The sequence below is a fragment of the Penicillium malachiteum genome (assembly GCF_028827825.1).
Source record: "Penicillium malachiteum strain IBT 17515 chromosome Unknown utg000005l:1.0-9002435.0:326005.0-9005861.0, whole genome shotgun sequence".
NCBI classification, from domain to species: domain Eukaryota; kingdom Fungi; phylum Ascomycota; class Eurotiomycetes; order Eurotiales; family Aspergillaceae; genus Penicillium; species Penicillium malachiteum.
Genome location: NW_026643099.1, coordinates 1,277,267 through 1,302,704, shown reverse-complemented (window position 1 = coordinate 1,302,704; position 25,438 = coordinate 1,277,267). Strand labels below are relative to the sequence as shown.

General features: G+C 46.7%; 10 protein-coding genes across 10 annotated transcripts; 7 read left to right on the top strand and 3 right to left on the bottom strand.

Moving 5' to 3' along the window:
- Positions 1-550: 550 nt before the first annotated feature.
- N7483_010520 (uncharacterized protein) lies at positions 551-1,114 on the top strand (the record flags this gene model as incomplete). Its single annotated transcript, XM_057093947.1, has 1 exon — positions 551-1,114. One exon carries the CDS (start codon positions 551-553, stop codon positions 1,112-1,114), a length of 564 nt encoding a protein of 187 aa, XP_056939918.1.
- A 396-nt stretch (positions 1,115-1,510) lies between these two features.
- N7483_010519 (uncharacterized protein) lies at positions 1,511-3,583 on the top strand (the record flags this gene model as incomplete). Its single annotated transcript, XM_057093946.1, has 3 exons — positions 1,511-2,114; positions 2,177-2,428; positions 2,493-3,583. 3 exons carry the CDS (start codon positions 1,511-1,513, stop codon positions 3,581-3,583), a joined length of 1,947 nt encoding a protein of 648 aa, XP_056939917.1.
- Positions 3,584-4,168: 585 nt separating this feature from the next.
- Positions 4,169-7,079, top strand: N7483_010518 (proteasome regulatory particle base subunit RPN1; the record flags this gene model as incomplete). Its single annotated transcript, XM_057093945.1, has 4 exons — positions 4,169-4,313; positions 4,400-4,464; positions 4,531-4,695; positions 4,767-7,079. Coding segments are annotated over 4 exons (2,688 nt in total), but the record flags the coding sequence as incomplete, so codon positions are not given.
- An 858-nt stretch (positions 7,080-7,937) lies between these two features.
- N7483_010517 (protein kinase RIO2) lies at positions 7,938-9,344 on the top strand (the record flags this gene model as incomplete). Its single annotated transcript, XM_057093944.1, has 3 exons — positions 7,938-8,000; positions 8,084-8,228; positions 8,290-9,344. 3 exons carry the CDS (start codon positions 7,938-7,940, stop codon positions 9,342-9,344), a joined length of 1,263 nt encoding a protein of 420 aa, XP_056939915.1.
- A 241-nt stretch (positions 9,345-9,585) lies between these two features.
- N7483_010516 (mitochondrial 54S ribosomal protein uL23m) lies at positions 9,586-10,587 on the top strand (the record flags this gene model as incomplete). Its single annotated transcript, XM_057093943.1, has 3 exons — positions 9,586-9,707; positions 9,857-10,144; positions 10,320-10,587. The coding sequence occupies 3 exons, from the start codon at positions 9,586-9,588 to the stop codon at positions 10,585-10,587; spliced, it is 678 nt and encodes a 225-aa protein (XP_056939914.1).
- A 560-nt stretch (positions 10,588-11,147) lies between these two features.
- On the bottom strand, positions 11,148-14,056 carry N7483_010515 (putative LON domain serine protease; the record flags this gene model as incomplete). Its single annotated transcript, XM_057093942.1, has 4 exons — positions 11,148-11,235; positions 11,290-13,037; positions 13,064-13,527; positions 13,591-14,056. 4 exons carry the CDS (start codon positions 14,054-14,056, stop codon positions 11,148-11,150), a joined length of 2,766 nt encoding a protein of 921 aa, XP_056939913.1.
- Positions 14,057-14,641: 585 nt separating this feature from the next.
- N7483_010514 (hydroxymethylbilane synthase) lies at positions 14,642-15,723 on the top strand (the record flags this gene model as incomplete). The annotated part of the gene is made up of 3 exons (XM_057093941.1): positions 14,642-14,906; positions 14,986-15,062; positions 15,094-15,723. The coding sequence occupies 3 exons, from the start codon at positions 14,642-14,644 to the stop codon at positions 15,721-15,723; spliced, it is 972 nt and encodes a 323-aa protein (XP_056939912.1).
- A 221-nt stretch (positions 15,724-15,944) lies between these two features.
- On the bottom strand, positions 15,945-17,156 carry N7483_010513 (IGBP1/TAP42 family protein; the record flags this gene model as incomplete). The annotated part of the gene is made up of 3 exons (XM_057093940.1): positions 15,945-16,526; positions 16,605-16,881; positions 16,945-17,156. 3 exons carry the CDS (start codon positions 17,154-17,156, stop codon positions 15,945-15,947), a joined length of 1,071 nt encoding a protein of 356 aa, XP_056939911.1.
- Positions 17,157-17,590: 434 nt separating this feature from the next.
- Positions 17,591-23,081, top strand: N7483_010512 (uncharacterized protein; the record flags this gene model as incomplete). The annotated part of the gene is made up of 17 exons (XM_057093939.1): positions 17,591-17,614; positions 17,667-17,830; positions 17,881-18,083; positions 18,136-18,239; positions 18,289-18,554; positions 18,611-18,718; positions 18,773-19,445; positions 19,500-19,558; positions 19,613-19,682; positions 19,741-19,809; positions 19,859-20,062; positions 20,118-21,191; positions 21,249-21,649; positions 21,750-22,263; positions 22,314-22,499; positions 22,556-22,708; positions 22,779-23,081. 17 exons carry the CDS (start codon positions 17,591-17,593, stop codon positions 23,079-23,081), a joined length of 4,575 nt encoding a protein of 1,524 aa, XP_056939910.1.
- Positions 23,082-23,300: 219 nt separating this feature from the next.
- N7483_010511 (uncharacterized protein) lies at positions 23,301-23,618 on the bottom strand (the record flags this gene model as incomplete). Its single annotated transcript, XM_057093938.1, has 3 exons — positions 23,301-23,336; positions 23,411-23,476; positions 23,535-23,618. 3 exons carry the CDS (start codon positions 23,616-23,618, stop codon positions 23,301-23,303), a joined length of 186 nt encoding a protein of 61 aa, XP_056939909.1.
- Between the last annotated feature and the right edge of the window lie 1,820 nt (positions 23,619-25,438).

Genomic DNA, 25,438 nt, shown 5'->3' with positions numbered 1-25,438 from the left:
GGTATCCTTGATGTTGTTCAATCTTTACCTCTGGAGGTTGCTTGAAGATTATTCAAATGGATCTTGATAATATGTAGTGCCTAGGTCACTACACGGCCCCGCGGCCCCCGCACACGGTACACCCCACCTGTCCAGGTGTGTCACCGTGTGTGCCGTCCTCGGGGCCCCGGGGTCCCGGTTATGTCAGCGCGCAAGGTCTCTGAGGCCCAGCCCTCCAATGGAGGGCTTTCACGTCGATCCGTGAGTCGGCCTGTTCCTTTAAACCGCCTCAGCTACTCAGCTTCCATGAACGCTATCTTTTTAGTGTTCGACATATCACAGGCTTCACAGCCATGGCTGATGCTTCTGAGATAACATCACCACAAGACATGCGTGTCGCAAGGACGTGTCAGATATTGAACTCTGCTGGTGTATCAAATCTTCTATGGGGAACTATTTATTGACAGTCTACGGGGTCCCAACTATCGTTGAAGTTAGTACCTCCCTACTGCCTCATGAGATAATAGCTTAAGCTTTCATAGGTTTAGTTCTTGTTGTGCTCGATCAACAAATGGAAACAGCTTCGTCCGTCCTTGAAGAAGCGAACGGTTCTTCTTGTACGAAAGGCCCCAGTTGTCCTCTTTGGCCAGCGTACCAGGCGCGGGCCCCTTTTGAGCACTTTCATGTTAGCACAACATTTGCCGTTTATTTGTATCGAAAGTCCGACACGTTATGGGAGCTGGACGCCTTCGGAGTTGGTGAGTCTGAACAGTCTTCTGATATTCTAAGTGCTCCGGACCCTCAACTCCCGTCACATGTTCTAGGCCATGGCAGTGGACGGATGTTGCCACAATTCTCCCACATTCGAATCCCAAGTCCTGCCAGATATTGTGAAGATTTGCTTCTCCTCCTCTGTCGAGATACCAACACTAGGTTTGAAACTTACTGGATGGCGATGTTGACATATATAAAGGAGTACGTTGATGAAAAGAGCATTCTCAAAGTGGAGGATCTGCAAGAAGAGTACAGGAAATTCTACTGTGCTCTAAGGGATGGTGACCTTACCATGTTTTCACTTTTGGATGAACTTTGCCGAGACTTGTCCTTGAGCGGTCGTCTGCCAGGGGGTTCTTAATCATACATGGGCATTTTCAATGGTGCATTTTAGTTTGCTCATAATCAATACAAGGATATAATAACACTCGCGATCCAAAGAATGATAAAAGAATCCACCCCGGAATTGGTCTATACATAGTGTATAGATGAGTATAGGCTAAGCCTAATTTGGCAAAGGGGGTCCATTTAGCAACGCTCGCGATAAGGAGATAAGGAGATAAGATAACAACCAAGATTATCTCAGTTTTGTGGAGAACCTTGGAACTTCAGCCTTTCCCTTTTACCGCTAACGATGATTCTAACCTTCAAGGTGTGGACCTAAAGAATTTATGTTGGAATTTATTGACGTATGCGCCGTTCCTTTTTGAATCTTCAAGGGATTCATGCTTCATACTTATGGCATTGGCCCGCAAATATGTCTCCCCTGAGAGATGAGGAGCTGGGTAAGAAGAACGATGACCATCAATCCATAGTAGGCTCACAACACTCTCGGCCTATGAGAAGTTGCCACAGAATGCTTAGGCTGCGACGATTTATCCTCGCATTGATTGCCCTCGTGGCTATCTTTGAATTCTTCAAGCACATGCCGACTGACTTGAAACCTGCCCGCGAGCGATATTACCCTACAACAGGAGGGCGCTTCCCACAATCTTCCCCTCCACCACCACCAAGCTCGGTCCAGCCTCCTGTGGCCCCCCAGATCGAAGTTCTGCTGCAACCGGAGACGCAAAGCTCTGAATCTCAAGATGGATCAGCGTATGACGGGAAAATCAAGCTTTACGAGTTGGCCAACTCGCTCCCAAGTACAAAGCACCCGGACAATGAGGCCAGTCATACTGTGTTGTTTGCAGGATCCAATTTGCAGAGTGTTGCGGATATGTTGCCTTTGGCCTGTCTAATGGCACGGAAAAAGCTGAATACCGTTCACTTTGCTATCTTGGGAAAGGATGAAATTTCGGTTGAAGGGATTAAACTAGTGAACGGTATCATGGATTCCGAGTGCCCTATGGTATGGCATGGTACGTTTATCCCAAAATTGTTGAGATCTCTTGAAAGACATCATGGTTGACCATTGCACTAGACAGCCGACCGAATTATGCAGCCCAGTCTACTGATTCGCGAATGGAGAAATCTGTTGCCGGGGGCCTTCGGTTTATTCGAACCTACGTCGCCCCAGAAGTCATTATAACTAAAGGGAAGGATTTGGAGGACTCTTTCTTTTGGAAAGGCCTTGAAAACCATATTCTGGAGGCTCACGCTTCTCACATTTCTCTTCCTCCTACTTCAAGAGACATAATGTGGCTAGCCTCTATAGATAGCAGTGCTCTCAAGGGTATGTTCTTCCTTATTCACTTCGATCTTATATATCAAGGATCTAATGCGTGTGTCATGGATAGACTGGAATCGCATAAACGTTGACATAGTAGTCCATGCATCCCAGTCGTCGGGATCACTTGCCAGGCTTATCCGTTCATTGGATGCTGCAGATTATTTGGGGTCTACTCCGAAACTAACCATCGAGCTTCCACCTGGAGTAGATCCTCAGACACTCGACTACCTGAAGCGTTTGGATGGGATCTCTCAACTCAGAGATAAAATCACGCTCCGACGCCGTATTCAGCCAGAGTTCATGGACTCGGTTGAATCGTCTCTCCAAACAGTCGAGTCTTTCTACCCCCTTGACCCGAAGACTTCCCATCTGCTCATGTTATCCCCACACACGGAGGTAGCACCGGCTTTTTATCATTATCTCAAGTATACTATTTTAACTTACAAGCATTCCGCTCACAACCCAGAGATGACATCCAAACTGTTTGGGATATCCCTGGAACTTCCATCGGTGAAGCCCGGCGTCAAAGACGAGACTTTCTTCCCACCCTCCATGGATACTAAAGAAGGAGCATTGCAGCAGGAATTCATTCCAACATTTCTCTGGCAAGCGCCAGCTAGTGACGCAGTGCTGTATTTTGGAGATAAATGGGTCGAATTCCATGAGTTTCTCTCAAATCGTCTCGATGCCTCCAAGACCAACGGAAACATCCGTTCGCAAGACAAGCTAGTCTCGCAACGGTATCCAGCTTTCATGGAGTATGTGCTGGAACTCATGCGTGCTAAGGGATACTATATGGCGTATCCCTCCTTCTCTGGAATCAAGGCCTCGTCACTCGTGACGGTTCACAATGACTTGTATGAATCTCCGGATGAATTCATAAGTGATGAAAATGCTGAACCCGAGATTGAAATGGTGGCCCCGGAAAAGTCATTCAATTCAGGATCGACCATTTCGACCCTTTTCAACAGTTTTGAAGGTGGCCTTCCAAATATCGAAACCCTACCTCTGGTGTCATTTGATGGAAAAGAGATGACCGCAGAGAATCTTATGGAACAGACTAAAGTGTATTTGCAAAAATTTCGGACACAGCATGGAGGTTGTCCTAATGACCGGGACGAGATGGAAAGTCCTTCTGATGCTTTGTTTTGCATTTAAAACGAGATTTGTCAAATTGACACCATATAAAAGAGATTCCTACCATATAAGGCTTCCGATAGAGTAGTAGGTACCGAGGTACATATCCATGCATGCCCAGGAGTACTTCCCAGGTTATAATAATAGGTAGAATTGGCAACCACCTGGGGCTGCATTGAAGGAAATAAGAGCATGGCTTTGCCGGTCTGACCAACATTTCCCGCATTGGACGCAGTAAACAAGATTTTTGAAAATACTTACTAAGTCGGCATTTGCAGATTAAACATATATAGCCTCGCTGTTCTTTTTCTTGATCAAATAAACAAATAATTATATAGAATGAGATAGAAGCGCAGTGACTTGGGCCAAAAACAATGACGAAGGGCTATGGGTCTTGGCATTATTATGTAATCGAGAGCTGCACCAGACCGAGAGCTCTCTGCGTCTCCGTCACCAGCTTACAATCTACCACATCACTTGTCGTCTGCAGGATCCTTTCTTCATTTTCACTTGCAACATTGATCAACAGATACCAGATCTTTTCAATTCCATCTGTCCTTCCACCCCTATTCCCATATTCAACCTGGTCGCCAGATACTATCAAAGATGGCGAACGAGGGCGAACGGCCAACCTCCGCCGACAAGGGCAAGGGCAAGGTTGATGACGTTCGCGATCTGAACGGCAAGAAGCCACAGAAGGATGAGAAGACTCCTGCAGAGGGCAACAAGAAGGATGAGGAACCACAGCAAGGTAAGTGATGCTATTGCGGATCAGAGCAGGCCGCAGCGGCCACCCACTCCTTCGGTCATAGGATCTCGGGACTGACACCCACGAAGAAGAACTGAGTGAGGAAGATCAAGAATTGAAGAATGAGCTCGAAATGCTCGTTGAGCGGTTAAAGGTTCGTCAATCTCCTCGTTCGCTATAAACCATTGATAGCGCGAATACTCACATTTGCTCGTGATAGGAGCCGGATACTTCCCTCTACGGTCCTGCCGTGGATGCCATCAAGAACTTTATCAAGACTTCGACATCTTCTATGACAGCCGTTCCCAAGCCTCTGAAATTCCTCCGACCTCATTATGATGAGCTCACAGAGCTATACGAGAAGTGGACAGCGGGTGCCGTAAAGGTCAGTTTTATCTTCGCATCAGGATGAATTAGCTTTTTGGCGCAATTACTGATCTAATTTTGTGGTTGTAGGATTCCCTCGCTGATATGCTGTCTGTACTTGGTATGACCTACGGAGACGAGGAGAAGCTCGAGACACTTAAGTACCGCCTTCTGGCCAAGTCCGATGACCTTGGCTCTTGGGGCCACGAATATATTCGACACCTCGCGTTGGAAATTGGACAGGAGTATCAAAACCGATTGAATGCGGAGAAGGAAACCCAAGATCTGGTTGATCTCGCCCTGTCACTCGTCTCATACTTCCTTGGCCACAACGCCGAGGCGGATGCGGTTGATTTGTTGAGTGAAATGGAGATAATCGAGGAGATCCCACGATTTGTTGACGAGAACACTTATGCTCGAGTTTGCTTGTACATGGTTAGCATGGTTAACCTGCTCACCTACCCCGAAGATCAGCAGTTCCTCCGCACAGCCCACGAGATTTACGTTCGCTACAACAAACTCTCCCAAGCAATCGTGCTTGCCATCCGACTGAATGACATCGATCTCATCAAGAGCGACATCAATGCCACAACCGACAAGGCTCTTAAGAAACAGATGGCGTTCCTGGTGGCACGACAGCAGATTTGGCTTGATGTCGATGAGGATGATGAGGACGCCGAATCCCTGGCCGATTGTCTCAACAACACTTCCATTCCAAAGCACTTTAAGTCTCTCGGAAAGGAACTCAATATCTTGGATCCGAAGATGCCCGAAGACATTTACAAGACGCATTTGGAAAGCAGCCGCGGAGCGGGTCTCACCAACCTCGACTCCGCACGACACAACTTGGCCAGTGCCTTTGTTAACTCTTTCACAAATGCTGGATTTGGAAATGACAAGATGATGCTGGTAGATGGAGAGAAGGGTCCGTGGGTGTGGAAGACCAAGGACGATGGACAGCTCTCCACAGCAGCTTCATTGGGTATGCTTCTGCACCGTGATGTTGAGGAGGGCTTGAACAAGATCGATAAATTTACGTACGTTGAGGAGGATCAGGTCAAGGCTGGTGCTTTGCTTGCTCTTGGTATCATGAACTCCGGCGTTCGCATCGATTCTGACCCCGCTCTGGCTCTCCTGAGTGACCCGGACAACTTGGAGGCCAAGAACGTGCCCATGCGGGTCGCATCTATTATGGGTCTCGGTCTGGCATACGCAGGTTCCAACAGGGAAGAGCTTCTGGATGTTCTCCTCCCCATTGTGGAGGATGCCTCACTAGACATGCAGCTTTCTGCCATGGCTGCCGTCTCTCTGGGTCTCATTTTCGTTGGATCATCAAATCACCAAGTCAGCGAGGCAATTGCCACAACCCTTATGGACGAGGAGCGTCAGAAGCAGCTGAAGGACAAGTGGACACGATTCATGGCCCTTGGTCTGGCCTTGCTTTACTTTGGTCGTCAAGAGGAGGTTGATGTCATCCTTGACATCTTGAAGGCCGTTGACCACCCCATGGCTAAGCCAACCTCCGTTCTTGCATCGGTCTGCGCATGGGCTGGTACAGGAACTGTTCTCAAGTTGCAAGAACTTCTTCACATCTGCAATGATATCATTGAGGAGAAGGAGGAAAATAAGGGTGATGAGCTTGTCCAGTCCTATGCTGTTCTGGGTCTGTCCCTCATCGCCATGGGTGAGGATGTTGGCCAGGACATGATTCTCCGCCAATTTGGCCACCTTATGCACTACGGCTCTAGCAACATTCGTCGGGCCGTACCCCTCGCTATGGGTCTTATTAGCCCCAGCAACCCCCAGATGAAGATCTACGACACTTTGTCACGATACAGTCACGACAATGACAATGACGTTGCCATCAACGCCATCTTTGCCATGGGTCTATGTGGTGCTGGCACCAACAACGCTCGTCTTGCCCAGCTCCTGCGTCAACTAGCCAGCTACTACCACCGTGACCAAAACTCCTTGTTCATGGTCCGCATTGCTCAGGGTCTCCTGCACATGGGCAAGGGTACCATGACCCTCAACCCCTTCCACACAGACCGACAGGTCCTTTCCCGTGTCTCGGCGGCTGGTCTGCTCACGGTGCTTGTTTCTCTCATTGATGCCAAGCAATTCATCCTCGCCGAGCACCACTACTTGCTCTACTTCCTCATCACCGCCATGTTCCCACGATTCCTTGTCACACTTGACGAGGATCTACAACCGCTGACCGTGAACGTGCGGGTTGGTCAGGCTGTTGATGTTGTTGGCCAGGCCGGTCGACCCAAGACCATTACTGGCTGGCAGACACAGAGCACTCCAGTTTTGCTGTCCTACGGTGAGAGAGCAGAGCTGGAGGATGAGCAATACATCCCTCTTAGCAGCACACTTGAAGGCTTGGTTATTCTGCGGAAGGTAAATAACTCACTCACTACTTCCTACTTTATTGAATATCTGCTTACCAAAGAAACTAGAACCCTGACTGGGAAAGGCCCGAATAAATCTAATTAGACGCCGACACATCGTGGAGACTCACTTTCAAGTGGCTCCCCTTTAGAATTCGGATTCTTGTTGGATTATAATGTATTCAGAACGACTGAGGAATAGCATGGAATTTCTTCTCTTTTACTCTAACTCCTGCATCTGATTTATCTCGCCAACCTGGAACGACGATGGGCATCGTCCCACGTTGGTCTTTGTCGTTCACTATCAACCACCAGTTATTTCCCTTTGGGTGTAGATTTAAAACTTGTAACGAATTGACTTCAAGTTGGCTACTAGCATTAAGTAGGAGTCTGCTCTAGATTAATATCGCTTCGATTTTCAATTTACGGTCTTGGCCTAAATTTCCATGCACATAGGCAGAGGAAAATCGTGTGACTCCTAAATGATCAGATAGATACTACTAGACCGTGGATTCTAAAGATTAGTACCAGTACCTACACCCAAATTCAACATTCCCTTTCAGTCTGATTTCACATCATTCATTGTTAAATCTGGTCTATGAAAAGCGAAGACATGTATTTATATAATATCCAAATAATTAAAAAGGATGGACAGATTTAAAAGAAAATATGTACTGCGAAGGACCTCGAGGATTACATTAACAAGGTACCCGACCCAAAGAAGAAATAGGGCATAGGGCTATGAGCTTATCACTTTTTTCTCTCCATCATCTCGAACGTCACGCATGCAAGATCTTGCCTACGCCCTTTTTCCGTATTGATTATTTTGAGATTCCTAGAGCCTACAGGGTTCTAATAATAAGTCGCCATGAAACTCGATCCGAAGGCGATTCGCTACCTCACCTCTGAAGATTTCCGCGTGCTTGCCGGGGTACTTATCAGCCCCTCCACCCCCGCCATGCGCAACGCTGCGCAGATATTATAAGCAGGAGCTAATCAAGGGCTTCTATTTAGGTTGAAGCCGGTAGTCGCAATCATGAAGTTGTTCCGACACCGTTGATCTCGCAGCTTTCCGGACTCCGTGGTGGTAGCGGCGTGCATCGCTCCATCTCAAATTTGGCCAAGATTAACTTGATCGCCAAAGTAAAGAACGCCAAATGTACTTGAAACCTACCCTTTATACCCAAGGCAGCGACAGTATAGCTTACTATATTCTCCAGATGATGGCTACAGACTTACCTACGGCGGTCTCGACTACTTGGCGATGAATGCGCACCAGAAGCAAAAAGTAGTGTACTCCGTTGGCAACCAGGTTGGCGTGGGTAAGGAGTCGGATATTATTGTTGTCGCACACAGCAGCGGAGAGCAGCGCATTTTGAAGATCCACCGTTTGGGTCGTATCTCCTTCCGAACCGTCAAGACGAACCGCGATTACCTACGACACCGCAGCACAGGATCATGGATGTACATGTCCCGATTGGCTGCAATGAAGGAGTTTGCTTTCATGAAGGCACTTCGCGAGAATGGCTTCTCAGTCCCCGAACCCATCGCCCAGAACCGACACACCATTGTCATGAGCTTGATTGATGCTTTCCCGCTTCGTCAGATCTCCAAGGTCCCCAACCCACAAGGGCTTTACTCGGAACTGATGGACATCATCCTGGAGCTGGCACGCTTTGGACTGATTCACGGTGACTTTAACGAGTTCAACTTGCTGATCAAGGAAGAGGTTGACCCTGAGGCGCGCGAGAAGTACACGCCGCAGACCAAGTTGGATGATGTGGCTGATGAAGATATCCGGCTGGTCCCGGTTCTCATTGATTTCCCGCAGATGGTCTCCATTGACCATATGAATGCTGAGATGTACTTTGACCGTGATGTTAACTGTGTCAAGCGGTACTTCCAACGCAAGTTCCACTTCGTCAGTGATGTACCTGGCCCAACATTTGCCCAGGCAAGGAAGAACTTCCTGAAGAACCCCGGAAAGCGTTTGGACATTGAGGTTGAAGCCTCCGGCTTTTCGAAGAAGATGGCGCGCGAACTTGAGAAGTATATGCAGGAGGTTGGCGTTGATGGGGATGCGGGCGAGCGTGAAGATGGCGAGGAGGATGAGGATGAGGAAGAGACCGATGAGGAGGAAGAGGGCGAGGAAGAATCAGGCTCAGAGTCTGGAGAGCCTAGCGAGGACCCTGCCTCTGTCCAAAATGACCAGGATGTGGACGAAAGTTCTCGACGACTGGAAGGATTGCAGGTGTCCGAGGCATCGGGGCAATAAGGGAAGAAAAAGTACCAAGTGCATTAATGACCACGAGTGATGAAACTAGATTGTAATATAAAAAAAATATCGTTGCATTCATAAGAAACAATTCGGGAAACAAGGCCCAAAGGTCGAATTGCACATAACGACCGATAAATATTGTAGGGCGGGCGGAGCGGCCAACCGCGCAATCTTTCCGCGCAGCAAAAGATCAACGACTTCAACCATATTTCGTCTTAATCACCAACCAGACTTCACCATGGTACGCAAAGTAATCACAATCCCCAAAACGGGGTTAATTGGAAGGAACGCGCCAAAGCGGAAGCCAGTTTTTAAGGGAAGACAATATTTGCCCGCTTCGGAGCGCAAGCAAGTCTACCTGTACGTCGCCCGTCCATCTGCAACTATTGCAACCAAAGTTCGAAAATCTTCCAAGAGAATGTCCATACCACGGATATCGATGATCGATGATCAATGATTTGAGAGAGAATTCAGGATTGGACTGGCAACTAACGATTGACTCTTTACAGCCCCTCATTTACTATCGCTCTCGCCCGAACTCCCTTCCTCTCTCCTCGCTATGCTCAATTCCATGTCCCTCTCAACTTCAACAAGCTTGATATGCGCGACTACCTGAAGAACCTGTACAACGTCAATGTCATCAAGATTCGCAGCTATATCGAGCAGCAGCCTATTACCCGCGTCACGAGAGATGGCCGCACCCTTGGAAAATGGCGACGACCGAAGTCCGAAAAGCGGATGACTGTTGAGTTGCGAGAGCCATTCATCTGGCCCGAGGAACCAGAGGATCTTACTAAGTACGTTTTTCCAGACCTTATCTCTTCCTCTTTTCCGGGAACACGAGTCTTAGTTCTATCGCGGTGTATACGGATTTCATTCCCTGCACGTGCCATGGAGAGCCGGATGCCACTTTTTATTCTATTACATGCACCTTGAAGTAGCCAATCGCTAACCTTTCCTTCTCAATTATAGGTGGGAGAAGGACTCCTGGACCTCTACCGTCAAGGCACAGCACGAAGCTCAAAAGGAAGGAGCCCAGAAGGGCCATGCAGCTGAGGAGCCGGATAAGGAGCTGCGCAAGGCCTATGAGAAGCAGGCAGAGGAACTGAAGCAGGATAAGGAGTCCTGGCAGCCAACCTGGAAGGTGTTGGGCCTTGACTTTGCGAACAAGGAGTTCGCCAATACTCGGGGTGGAGGCTTCAATAGGCCCAAGTGGATTTCGGTTCCGAAGAAGCCTTGAAAGTGCCTTGTTGGCTTGTTTGCATTTTTGGATTGATGGATTTTTCTTTCTGGTGGAAAAACCGGAGTTCATGTATTTTTTAAGATACTTTCTCTTTCCTGTTTGGGCCTGTCTCCTGTATTATATTGTTGGCCTTGGATTATATAGAATCTGAAGCTTGTATAAGGCCTGATTTTCAATCTTAACAAATCTCCCTAGTATGTTCAGACGGATAAGATCTCTTATTTTATAGTCAAACTGGAAGTAATGCCCACTGGTACTGGTAGCACTGACTCGGAGGTATTTAGTATGGCAATGAAAACGAGTACTGCTAGTAGTAGAAGATGGTGATATATGATAAAGTTTTCAGAAATGAATTTATTCAGGCATAATACGTTATCAGTTGATTGATATTGGTTCACCTGTTCGACGACATTGACGATTAAAAAGAAAAAGATGAGAGGGAGAGTGGTCACGCTATGCAGAGACGATGGGAGTCAGAGGGGCTTAAAGCGCAGGATAAAATCAAGTGCCACAAAAGGGGGCGGCCATGGAACCGATGCGAAAGATATGAGCACTGTTCACAGACGACTTTCAATCAGGTTCATGTGCTGTTGGCTGGGCCAGTGGGCATCTGGCCAGATATGTCGGAGAGCCTCCCAGATGTGTCTGAATGTCAATGTTAGCTTGAGAATAGAAACTCGGAACATTGTCATGACCTACTGAACATAGATAATTTCCAGACCATTGCTGACCTCCTGGGGAACATCCTTAACATCCTTGCGGTTGGATTGAGGAAGCAATACGGTCTTAACACCCGCGCGCAAAGCACCAATAAGTTTCTCTTTGATGCCTCCAACGGGCATGACACGTCCACGCAGCGAGATCTCACCCGTCATGGCGATCTGAGGAGGAACAGCTTTGTGGGTAAAGAGGGAAATAAGGGCCACGGTGTGAGCGAGGCCGGCAGAAGGTCCATCCTTAGGAATAGCACCGGACGGACAATGGACGTGCAGACTACGGCTCTTCATGACATCTTCATTAGGATCATGGGTCAGTCCCAACTCAAATGAGTGGGCCTTCACCCATGTCAGGGCAACCTCGACAGACTCTTTGAGCACATCTCCGAGTTTACCAGTGAGTTGAACACGACCGTTGCCAGGCATGTCAGCTACCTCAATAAACAGAATGCTTCCCTGGCCGCCAGTCGAGTACGCAACGAGACCAGTCACAACACCGGGACGACCATGCTTTTCGGCAATTTCTTCCTCAAAGCGCTCGATTCCCAGAATATCTTCAAGATCCTCGACATTTACAACGGGATTGTATTCGTTCAGGCGATCGGCGTCACCGGCATCGGCGAACTGGACAGCCTTGTGGCGACAGATGGAACCAAGCTCGCGCTCCAGGTTACGGACTCCAGACTCGCGCGTGTACGAGGTGATGGTTTTGTCGATAACTTCGTCAGACAAGTCGACCTGGCCATCAGCCAAGCCATTGGACCGGATCTGCTTTGGAATCAAGTGGCGCTTGGCAATGTGCCTCTTTTCAACAGTGGTGTATCCAGAGAGCGAGATGGTCTCCATACGGTCAAGCAGGGGTGCAGGAATGGTATCCAGTGAGTTGGCAGTTGCAATAAAGAGAATCTTGCTGAGATCAATAGGAATATTGATGTAATGATCGGTGAATGTATGGTTTTGCTCGGGGTCCAAGACTTCAAGCATCGCCGCCGAGGGGTCTCCCTGGAAGTTTGCACCTCCAACCTTGTCAATCTCATCCAAGAGGAATACCGGATTGGCTACGCCAACCTTCTTCAGTCCGTTGACGATCAGACCAGGCATGGCCGCAACATAAGTACGTCGGTGACCACGGATTTCAGCCTCATCGCGAACACCACCAAGAGAAATTCGGTGGAATTTGCGGCCAAGGGAGGTGGCAACAGAACGAGCCAAGCTGGTCTTACCGGTTCCAGGAGGTCCCACAAGAAGCAGAATTGGCGACTTGTCAGTCATGCGCTTCGACTTCAACATCTCCAGGCGAGATTCCAGAGCAACACGATCACTCTCGGAAAGTAAGGGAACCTCCTTCTCGAGATCGCCAGATGAAGCTGCATCAAGATCTTTAGTAAGACCCGTGATCTCGTGGTCCATATCTCTATTGGTAGACTGCTTCAACCGCAGCACAGCCAGATACTCCAGCAGTCGCTTCTTAATTCGCTCCAGACCATAATGGTCGCCATCCAGTTGCTGGCGGGCTCGCTTCAAAGTCTCAGGACCAAGCTGGTCCTCAGTCACTTTACTCCATGGGATATCCGCCAGGTTCTCCAGATACGTACGGCAAACGCCATACTCTGCGTTAGCTGGGTTCATCTTGCGCAAACGCTTTATCTCTTTATCAGCGATCTTTTGCGCTTCCGGAGTGAGACCGGCATCGCGGAGCTTCTGATTTAGCTCGTCGACCTCGTTTGGTTCCTTTTCTTCATTATCATTTCCGCCACGCGCCCCAGCTGGTCCCGGGGCGTGAGACCCGCAAGACCCGCTATGGCTCGGCGAGCCAGTAGATCTCGTTCACGAGTTTCATTATCGGTAATTGAGCTCGACGGGAATGAGGTTGTGGTAATGGAGGTGACTTTGACACTACTCTTAATGTGCTGGGCTTGGCGAGTCAATATATCAACTACTCTTTGCAGACGGGCCTTCACATCAAAGGATGACAGTATGCGCAACTTCTCCTCAAAGCTAGCGTCAGAGACATCAGCCATAAAATCTGCGAGCTTTCCCGCCTGTCCTAACTCAGTCTGAGAGATGTAAAGCTCAAACTTGCGCGCCACAAGCGGCGACAGACGTGTAGAGGCGGCTGACAGCAAAGAGGAAAGACGCAGCAAGGTCAGAAGCTCACGAGAGAGCTGTCTGAGTTGCTGGAATAGCTCAGCGGCTTCTGAGTCGCCATGAATGGATGAAGCTAGGTACCGAGGTATGAGTCAATAATGTGATACATTTCCCATGGAGTTTTCGGTGAACTTACTGTTCTCATCATGAAGAGTCACATCTCCTTCAAAATATGGTCGGTCACGCAGGAATCTCTTAACAGTGAATCGTTGCGAGCCCTGTACCAGAAGGAATGGCTCTGAATAGGCACGGCGCTGGACACCAATCACCTTGCCTACGGTGCCATATCGGAACAGATCCTCTTTACGGGCTTGACCTGCATCGATCGCATCATATTCTTCTTTCTGTGTCTCATCTGATTCGTCACCCTCAATAAGCTGCAAGCCATCGCGGCTGAGGAAAGGCGAGTTGAATGGAATGCAACCGAATGTGATTGTAGTATTGTCGCGTTTGGAGGGTTTATCCACCAAGGACGATAGCAAGTTTGTCAAATCTGGGCGGTTGGAGACAGGTATACGGAGAGTGACGCCAGGCAAAAGTACCGTGCCTTTGGCCAGTGGTACGAGAGGCAGCTTGATGGTTCTACCACTGTTGGAACTCATGCTGACAGTTCTGTAACAGCTGGAGAATGGGAAAGGAGGGTGGCAATAGAGGATCGGAAGATGAAATAAGAGAAGAGAGTAGCAAAATTTGAGGGATTATCGATGGTTTAGAAGGGATTTAGGCGGACGGGGGAAGGAAAGAGGAGGAAGTGGAGGCATCCAGAGTAGATGCAAAGTCCGGGGCAAAGAGCGATAAGAGGAACGTCGCATGTCTCTCAATCTCCACGTCCCGGAGCCGAGGTTAGTGTAATCAGGGTGCAGATCCCCCATTCCAAATGGCCCCCGTTGAAGCCCAAAACTCGTATGATGTATAGTAGATGCAAGCTTATCTGATTATCTTTAGATGATAAATCTATCATCCTGGCGATAGTAATTTTATTCTAAATTTTATTTATTTACATTTCTGTTTCATATTGAGTATCTATCCAGTTCACTTGTACTTTAGACCGATCCCGTGATCGGCCAGTTTGCCTCTTGTGATCGCCTCTTCTCTAAGGCATCAACTAAACCCACCCGCGGCTTCTTAACCATCTTAAACTTGTGATTGGCACTGTGCTTTTCGCTCTAAATTTCCTCATATACAAAATGGCCACCTCCACCCCCGCTACAAAGACATTCACTATTGGCACGCGCAAGTCGAAACTTGCTCTGTTGCAAACAGATTTAGTGCAGGCGGCACTCAAGGAAGCATACCCCGAGTATGAATTCAAGGTCTTTTCCAAGGAGACAGCCGGTGATCTCAACACCACCATTGCCCTGAAGGACTTCACCTCCAAGAATCTATGGACAGAAGAGCTGGAAGAACTGATGATTGCGGGACAAGTTGACTTTATTGTCCACTCTCTTAAAGGTGAGAGAGAAATCTACACAGTTGCCCCGCATGACAGAACCCCGCGCACAAGATACTCATTCAAGTTTCATATCACTAGATGTCCCCACCCTCCTTCCTGATACCTGCACGTTGGGCCCAATGATGCCCCGCGAAGATAGCAGAGATGTCTTTGTTGTGAAGCAAGGATTACCCTACAAGAGCCTAGCGGAGCTCCCCCGCTGGCTCCGTTGTCGGCACGTCTTCTATTCGCCGAACAGCCCAATTGGCTCGCAAATACCCTCACTTGAAGGTCCAGGATATTCGTGGCAATATTGGAACCCGTCTGGCAAAATTGGATGCCGAGGATAGTCCTTACACATGTGCTATTCTTGCTGCAGCTGGTTTGCTGCGCTTGGATCTGCAGGATCGCATTACTCAATACCTTGACTCAAAGAACAGTGGAATGCTGTATGCTGTTGGCCAGGGTGCTCTGGGAATTGAAATTCGCAAGAAGGATACCTTGTTGCAGGAAATGCTGAGCAAGATCGGTCACCAGGAGACAACCTATGCTTGTCTGGCTGAGCGGAGTCTTCTGCGTACTCTGGAAGGAGGCTGCAGTGCTCCCCTGGGAGTTGAAACTGAGTGGGTTTCAGGTAAATTGCGGATGCGCTCTGTCGTTGTCAGTGTCGATGGAAAGCAGTGCGCCCAGGTCGAGGTTGATGGTGAGGTGGATTCGGCTGAAGCTGCTGAAGCCTTTGGTGTCACAGTAGCCGAAGCCCTGGTGGCCGATGGTGCTGGCGCCATTCTTGAGGAAATCCAGCTGAGCAAGCAGGTCAAAGCGAGCTTTGCTGCTTAATTGAACAAAAAAAATACATGAAGATAGACTGGGCATGTACTTCAGGCAGATACCCCTTGAAAATAAGAATGATATCAACGATTTTGGTTTACGAACAAGATCGCATTTCTATTGCATTTAGGTAGGATATTTCGATTATTTTTTTGTAGTTGAAACCTGGTAGAGCATCATTACATTGTCTCAAAATAATGATTCATCATGGGCATCACTGTTTCATTGACTCAACCGCGATTCAATGTATTTCCAGACCCCCGAGGATTCGCCTCGACATATTCATCCCAGGCCCGAGCTTTCATAGTCTCTTCATCAGCTTTGTCTAAGTCATCTTCATCAACCTCAGGTATGATCCCGGACTGTTCACCACCCTGAAGAACATTGCCCCTCCTATGCTCTTCTTCAAGGTATTCGTCAATAGTCATGGTCGGTAGGTTATGACCTGAGCGGAAAACTCCCTGCTGAAGCTGCGAGCGACGGTCAAGTAAGGTGAAAGGCTGCATTGGAACTCCTTTACTGTTGAGCAAAGGTCCACCCCTGCCTCTTCCAAGCAACTGTGATAAGGATGGATCCAGGCGATCTGAGTATCCCAGTCCTCCTATGTTACTGCGCTGTCTGGGGTCATCTTGTGATGATTGGGCCGGGTTGGACGGAGGTGCATTTCGCATGGCTGAAAGCATAGATAGTTCCTGCACTAGCAAGTCCATGGATTGGAAGGTCTGGTGTGTGTCAAGTTGAATCTCAGAGAGGTATAGATTCCGGGTAGCCTCGCTATCACTTTCCAGTCGTGATTCGTTCCGGGACAGATACTTTAGAAGATGTCAGCAGCTATCCAGGAAGACCAACCCCCCCGCCTCCCAAAACAGCCTCCGGGTCATGTATCTTACCTCCAACTTTTGCTTCAGCTCTTTCTCCTCTCGAAAACGTCGTACTTTTGTTTCACGTCTTGCTGCTGCATCGTTGATGGGGGCCAGTGTGAAGGTAGAGGGATTGGTCATGTATGCCTCAAACAGCTTATGATCCTCTTTCGACAATAATTCATATTCATCCAGGCGTGTGAGAAACTTTTCGTACTGGGTTAGGGCATTTTGGAGGACAGATTCACGATCGGCGCTGGGACCTCGCTGGATGAGTTCGGCAAGGAGATATTCCAAGGTCATGTATCTAGGCAGGGAAACATTAGCCTATATGAAGATGCAGATATTGTAGTTGAATTGAGTTGCGCACTGTAGATCCCCAGATGAAACATCATCTAATCCTTCATTTGAGCTGAATAGGGACAAGATGCTGATCTGTCGCTGGCATTCCTGGAACTTTGCGACCGTCGCGTTCACGTCATCTCGGTAGACTGCTGTATTGCTATCTCCTCTGGCCTCCAGTGCAGACTTGCTTGCTTTAGCTGCCAAAAATAAAGACCGAAGACTCTGGGGTTGATCCATGATTTCCGAATGATATTTGGAGAAATATGAAATAGCGCGTGTGCCCCCGCGATCCAGATTTGGCGAGGCTGATAAGTCGATAAGCCGATAAGAGCTCCATGTTGAAGTATAGAATTCCATACTGAATGAACTTCACAACAATTCACGGAATAATGCCATTGCAATAAAATACAAAAGATAAATATTTGCTTGTAGCAAAGCTAGATTTGAGTAGCTATGTCCATTATTTTTTATAGAAAAGGTCTGACCATTTCACATCCATTTATCAGTATCTGAATGCAATCACGCACCAGCACTTAGCACCTACCCCGCCGAGCTACTTAAGCTTGAGCCCATCTATATCTTTACCTCATTCCTCTTTCTCTTCTTCAACATTGAAATATCGCAGTGAACTACACCAGCCCTGCTTTCTCTACAGTCAGTCACTCGCAAGAATGGCAGAAAACTCGAAACACAAGGTATACGCATTTTATTACAAATACCTCAATCCTTTGACTAACTGCCCTAAAGAAGGCGACTCGGATATCCAAACTCGAAGAAGCCACGATAATCCAAGCTGGTAATGATTTGATCGCTAGCGATTCTGAGCAATCTGAGAGTGAAGATGAGCAGATCACAGCTGTCAATGAGATGGACCAAGTCCGAAGAGCACAAAATCTACAATTCCAGGCATTGTGAGCTTATCAGATACAGGCCAGTTATAAAGATACTAACACATTTCTAGACTAGCCACCAGAGCCAAAGAAGACTCCGTTACTCAGGCTAAACATGTCGAGTCAACGTGGGAAAGGCTAGATGAGGAGCTCACCATTGCGAGTCTCGTTTCGAAGAAAGACTCCGGCGAAGATACCCTGGATCCCCGCTCTTACCAGATTGAGCTTTTTGAACGAGCGAAGAATCGAAACATCATTGCTGTTCTTGATACAGGTATGCAGCTTGAATAATCCCGATCTTTGGGCAAAGGATCTGACAGAGGCAGGTTCGGGGAAAACACTTATTGCTGTCCTGCTGCTCAAGCATACCCTGCAACAGGAGTTGATCGACCGCGCACACGGAAAGCAGCACAAAATAGCTATATTCCTTGTCAGTGACTCATACATTTTTGAGTTGTTATAATACTAATAAGTTGCAGGTCGATAGCGTGACTCTGGTGTTCCAACAGGCTGCTGTACTACGCAACAATCTTGATCAGGAAGTCGGACACTTCTTTGGTGCTATGGGTCCAGATCTCTGGGATGCGGAGACATGGCAGAAACATTTTGCAAAGAACATGGTGATCGTGTGTACGGCAGATATTGTCCACCAGGCTCTCCTCAATGCGTTTGTCAAGATGGACCAGATCAATCTCTTAATATTTGATGAGGCTCATCACACGAAGAAAGAGCATCCCTACGCACGGTAAGTATAGACAAAATAGTACTTCATTTCTGGTCAACTTATAAAACTGTACTTAGTATCATTCGTGATTCGTACTTCAAGACAGAACCTCTCAGCCGCCCAAAGATCTTTGGAATGACCGCATCACCCATCGATGCTAAAGTCAATATTGCAGAGGCAGCAAGGTAAGTATTCACCTTTTCTTGACGCCTCCAGACTAATTTTTGATTTATTTCCAGTCACCTCGAACTGCTTTTGGATAGTCAGATTGCAACAACTTCGAAAATTTCCGCTCTGCGGGAGGTTGTGAGAAGGCCAAGAGAGGAGGTATGGACCTACACCAAACTGAAGGAACCATTTGAAACACAGCTTTTCCAGAGAATGAGGGAGCCATTTGGAGCCATTAAAATCCTCTCCCCGGTTTTCGGATTTGCCTTAAATGCCAGTTCTGAGTTAGGGCGCTGGTGTGCAGACCAGACATGGGCCATAGCTCTAGCAGACGATGTGATGCCAAAGCTGTACGGTTTCATGACCAAGGGCCCTGATGGGGACTCAAATCTCGCCGTTAAAATTGAAAAAGATCTCGAACAGGTGAAAAATGCCTGTGAAGCAGTGAAAGATCATCACTTCGGGGACCCTATGGAACCTGAGCAACTTAGTTCGAAAGTGCAGGCTCTTTTGCAAATTCTCAAGCACCATTTTGGTCGATCAAAAGACTGCAAATGCATTGTCTTTACCGAGCGACGGAATACGGCCAAGATATTGCTACTGCTATGTGAGAAATTGGGTATTCCCAACCTCCGCCCTGGTGTACTGGTCGGAGTTCGGAATTCAGATCTCACGGGAACTACGACATTCCGACAGCAGTTTCTTGCTCTTGTGAAGTTTCGCAAGGGTGAGGTCAACTGTCTGGTAAGATACACTCCGTCTCTATTGCAGAAACAAATTTAGCTAATATTTCTCAAGTTTGCGACTTCAGTTGCTGAAGAGGGACTGGATATCCCAGATTGTAATGTTGTGATAAGGTACGAGATAGATATTACATCCATATAGCACTACGCTAACCGACACCATGACAGATTCAATCTCTATGAGACGCTCATTCAATATATCCAAAGCAGAGGACGCGCAAGACATATTAATTCGACGGTAATCTTAACTGCTTTCAAAGTATCTCTTTTACCCTTCGCTGATAACTTCCCTATAGTACATTCATCTGCTTGAGGAGGGAAACAGTGCACAGACGAAGCGCATACAAGACGTTCAACAATCTGAGGTCAGTGCCAACTTGAATTATTGATGGTGGGTGCAAAGGAAATTTTAAGTTCCTGACGTTGTATAAAAAGAACATGATGCAGGCATTTTGCAGAGCACTACCCGGAGATCGGCTTCTCCACGATGATGAAAAAGAATTGGAAAGGCTCTTAGGAAAGGACGGAGGAAAGCGAGTTTATGTTATTCCGTCGACTGGAGCTAAGTTGACTTACAAGCATGCTACCCACGTCCTTGCACGTTACGCAGAGTCCTTGGTAAGTGAAGCTTCTTTTACAACTTGTATAATCGTTAACAAGGATTTGAAATTAGCAATACGAAAAAGATTCGTCAGCACAGGTTTCATACTTTACCCGTCCAGTGGCAGGCATGTTTGTCTGTGAAGTGATTCTACCAGAAAAATCACCAATTCGAGGACTGGTAGGGTTACCAGAGACAAGCAAACTCCTTGCCAAACAGACTGTTGCCTTCGATGCGTGCTTATTGCTACGAAAGCAAAAGCTCCTGGATGATAACTTCAGATCCATTTACCACAAACGTCTTCCAGCAATGCGAAACGCGAAATTGGCGATTGTGTCAAAAAAGACGAACCAGTACACCATGATCTGCAAGCCCTCGATATGGAATGAAAATCAGGGTAATGTCCCTGAAAAGCTTTACGGGATGGTATTCAAGTTCATTCCATTGGAGAAGCTTGATCGAGAACGTCGCAGCATTGCACTTTTGACTCGTGTAAAGCTTCCCACTATCCCCAAGTTCCCTCTTTACTTAGAGAACGACAAAGAAATCATCATTGAGTCGATTGTGTTTGACTCCACAGTCGCAGTCCATGCCACCGATTTGACTCATTTATCCCAGTTCAATGTTGCTGCTTTCCGTGATGTATTCCACAAAACCTTCGATGCAACTGCTGAACAGTTTCCATATTGGCTTGCTCCAATCAGGTCAGAAGCCCAACTTGACAGTTCCTCCGTCCTTCTCAGGGATGTTATTGACTGGGAGACTTTGCGTGAGATCAACGACAACGATGAATTAAAATGGTCCAAGGACATGGATCCTGGTTTCCTTTTGGATCGCTTCCTGTATGATGGTTGGGATGGCAAGAAGCGATACTTTCCACTGAGTGTCGACACTTCACTTCGACCTTCAGATCCTCCACCACCAGATATGCCTCATCGGAAGTGGACGAAAGATATCCTCAACTATTCCCTGAGCCTTTCCAAGAACTCTCGGGTGAAGTTCCTTGAAAATGCAGACTGGGAGCAGCCCGTTCTCCAAGCAGAATGCGTTTGTCTCAGAAGAAACTTTCTGGACAGAGCCACGGAAGCAGAAAGAACAGAAACAACTCGCTGCGTTATTTGTCCACAGCCACTAACAATATCAGCGGTATTTCCCCCACCCCCATTTCTTCGATTCAAAGATTACAGCCATTGACATTGACAGATCCCGGTGCCGACAGTAACATCAATTTTGGCATTCCCTGCAATCATGAACCGGCTGCAGTCTTATTTGATTGTGCTCGAAGGTTGCGAGCATCTGGGACTGAAGATACGGACAGACTATGCCTTAGAAGCTTTCACCAAAGATTCGGATAATACAGAAGAGCATCGTTCTCTCCAAGTCCACGTACAACGTGGAATGGGGAAGAACTACGAGCGTCTTGAGTTCCTGGGGGACTGTTTTCTCAAGATGGCGACCTCCATCACTCTTTTCTGTCAATATCCAGATGACGATGAGTATGATTACCACGTCAATCGGATGTGCCTCATTTGCAACAAGAATCTGTTCAACAGCGCCATCAAGCTCAATCTCTTCAATTACATTCGAAGCCGCGGGTTCTCTCGGTAAGTCGCCTATCCCTGCTTATTTTCACTCGGCTAGCTGGCTCTCTTTTTTTATTTTCAGATCGCGATACATATTACTGATTATGATATCTTTCTTTAGACACAATTGGTACCCGCCAGGACTTGAACTTCTTCATGGTCGGAACTTCGCCAAAAACCTTGCTGCTGAAAGCACGCATAGCTTGGGTGAAAAGACCATCGCCGACGTATGTGAAGCACTGATTGCAGCTTGTTTACTAAGCGGAGGGAAAGAAAATCGATTCGATACGGCAGTTCAGTCAGTCACCATTTTTGTCGACAGTGAAAATCACAAAGCCACATGCTGGAAGGACTACATCAACTCTTATGTGAAGCCATCCTATCAAGTTAAATGCAGTGATGGGTTTGAGGCCGACCTCGCAAACAAGATTTTCGCTAAGCTCAACTATCGCTTCAAGTACCCTGCACTACTGCGATCTGCATTCACCCATCCCTCCTACCCTTCAGCATGGGCAAAAGTTCCATGCTATCAGCGACTTGAGTTCCTTGGCGATTCTCTGTTAGATATGGTTTGCGTCGAGTATCTATTCGAGCGCTTCCCGGATAAAGACCCACAGTGGTTAACTGAACACAAGGTCGGTACTATTTAACGGCTAAGCATGATAATCTCTAAATCGATTTACAGATGGCGATGGTATCAAACAAGTTTCTTGGTGCTCTTGCAGTGAAATTGGGATTTCACCGGCATCTTCAACACTTCAGTAATCCGATTCAAACAAGCGTTACTCAGTATGCCGAAGACTTACAGCTGGCTGAGGAGGAGGGCAATGGGGCAATGGATTACTGGCTCGCAACCAAAGACTCACCAAAGGTGAATGAGCATTGACATTCTAGAAATGCACAAACTGACAGTTGGTTTGACAAAAGTGCCTACCTGACATGGTTGAAGCATTCCTTGCCGCCATTTTTGTGGATTCTGGCTTTAACTACACGGTCATCGAATATTTCTTCAAGAAGCATATCAAGCCGTACTTCGTCGACATATCCTTATACGACTCCTTTGCCAACAAGCACCCAACAGTAAGGACCCAGCGTGATATCAAGTCATTTTCTTTCTTTTCTTTTGCTCTCTTTGCTAATTATTAAATAGACTTATCTCTACAACCAACTCACAGGAATTTACTCTTGCACAAACTATTGCCTGAAGTCAGGGGAGATCCCGGCCGTGGGAAATGAACAGCCAACTATTCTTGCAGCTGTGATGATCCATGGTATTTCGGTTGCAGAAGCTACGGGGATATCCAGTCGCTACGCGAAAGTGAGAGCAAGCGAGATGGCTTTGAAAGAAATCAGTGGAATGTTGCGTGATGAGTTCCGCGTTAAATTTGGGTGCGATTGCGAAGATTCGGACCAGGTCAAGGGAGTGGCCGTCGATCAGGGGACTGCGGTATGAGCTGAGTAGTGGATTTTTTCTTTTCTTTACTTTTATTTCAGCGATTAAGTGGCAAAAATCAAAAAGATATCATTATTTCAACTTGATATTTCCATTGGAACATTTGAACGAGTTCCCTCCCCGTACATTCTCTTATCAAGTTGGCAGTCTCAACACGTTTTCGATCAGGAAGTACTACGGTCAATAAAGGGATAGTAGGCTGACGAATTCAAATGTTTATTATTTGCACACGCCAGTGGCCTCAGTGGGTGTTTGCTAGTCAATGAATTCAAATATTAATCATCAATTCTCAGGACGTACCTACTAGGGTTCTCGATGGATGAACATACCAGACAGAAATCACTTTCACAGTAACCCATACTCCCGTCCTGCTTGCAAGCAGAGCCAGTAGGAATCTAATTTTTCATGTTATTTCTAATGGAAATTCAAAATCGCTCGAGGGTTCTTTTTTACCTTTGTATTTTCCTTGCCAGCGCCTTGCGGGGATGCCATGACCGCGCCAACCAATGCGAGCATGGCAAGCAAGATGAAGCGCATTTTGAAGGATTGAGATAATCTGGGAATTTGAAAGTTCAATTTAGAGGAGTTTCAATTCAAATGAGAAGACTTGAACCCGATAGAGTTAGATATTGGTGCAATTTCACGTTTCCGAGTCTCCTCCTGATGGGACAAAGGGGCATTTATAGCCAGTGGGGGACTCTTGGCTGGTAACGTCAAATTTCATAGTAAACTAGAGCTTCGAGTCATTCGATCGGTCAATCCCTCCAAGTTACAGCGATTCGACTCCAAACGGGTAACAGCAGGTATAGACCAGGTCTTATGACTTGCATGATCGAAACCTGCATAGCAGGATGAAATTTTAAGATTCTGAGATAGGTTCTTCGTTGAAATATCTCACTCTCCTGTTACTTCTCTGAGATATTGCTCTGATTATCTCAAGATTGATATCCTCACTAGTCAATTGAGACTGGTATGCATAGCAAAAATGCTGCCACGTCAAAGTTTCAAGCGTGATCTTCGGATTCTGCCATACTAAGATTTCTGTTTTCTTGTATTCATTGGCTTACTTTGCGGAATGTCTTGAACAGCTTAGATCCTTGCTTTTCCCCTATTTTGTTTCATATCGGACTATTGTGTTGTCATACGTTGTCTATCAGAAAGGCTTGGCGATAGCGTCGGTTGCTGTGTCTATCCGGCTACCATAAGTAGTTGAATTATATGTAGAAATTATCAATTAGGATCATCATACATAGGTATCGATAGAATTAAATGCTACAAAGATAGGTGAAGCAAATATGAGCTCGCTTGTGCTTCGTCCGAGTCTCAAACACGAGTCAAAAGAAGTGAGTAGAAGATGTTCACCACCATTGTATTGAATTGACTCCGAGTCCAGACCAAATTACTACCTAGCAGTGTACTAGAATTTGTTATCATCCCGTCTTGGTGCTACATCAATTCAACTTGTATCTGAAAGCTGCAATTCTCATGATGCGTAGTGAGTTGTGTCATATGATTGATATGATTTCCCGATTCAGATCTATGGATGGAACCTTGGAATGGGCCCTGGAACCTTGAAAGATCTCGAATTTCTTTTTATCCGAAGGACTCGACCTTAAGGCCAAAATTGAAATAGAAATTAGACAATCATGACGCGCTTGGCTATACCACTACTATCGTGAGCCTTGGAAACTTCCTTGGAGCCCTGGAAATAACTTTACATATGTCTACCTGGCTCAGTAATTGCACAGTTGACTAGCCCTTGATAAGCTAGAGCTTGGGAACCTTGGAAGAGAAAAGTGCAATGGGACCTCAAATAAGTTAGAGTTGCCACTGGCAGTGATATTTGTATTGGCCTACTACTAGTAGTAGCCTGAGAGCATTCAAATTTTTGAACCCACCCGTGGACCTGGGCAAAAACTATGTATGTACCAAGATTTGAACTTCAAGTTGAATATCTCGTGCCCGAGTTCAATGTTGTGCATACTAGCTGCTCTACTCAACTTGAAGTGCCCCACTGAAGATGTCGCATTGATCAATAGCAGTACTACATGGTACTACTTTGGGAGGATTCAACTTCCAAGGTTCAAACGTTTAAGTTGAATATATTTGAATTTATTCAAATTATTTCATTCAAGTTTTAAGCAACGGAATTGATAGTACTAGTAGTACTAGTAGTACCTAGGTACATATATAGATATCTGTGATAACATTTAAACCTTGGAAGATTCAATGTTTTACTAATATACATTGGTAGAACTCACATTCAAATGTTCAAGTTGAACATTAACCTTGAATACTACTAGTAATACTACATAGGTAGGTAGTAGTATGTAAGTTCCAGTTTGGACATCAACTTA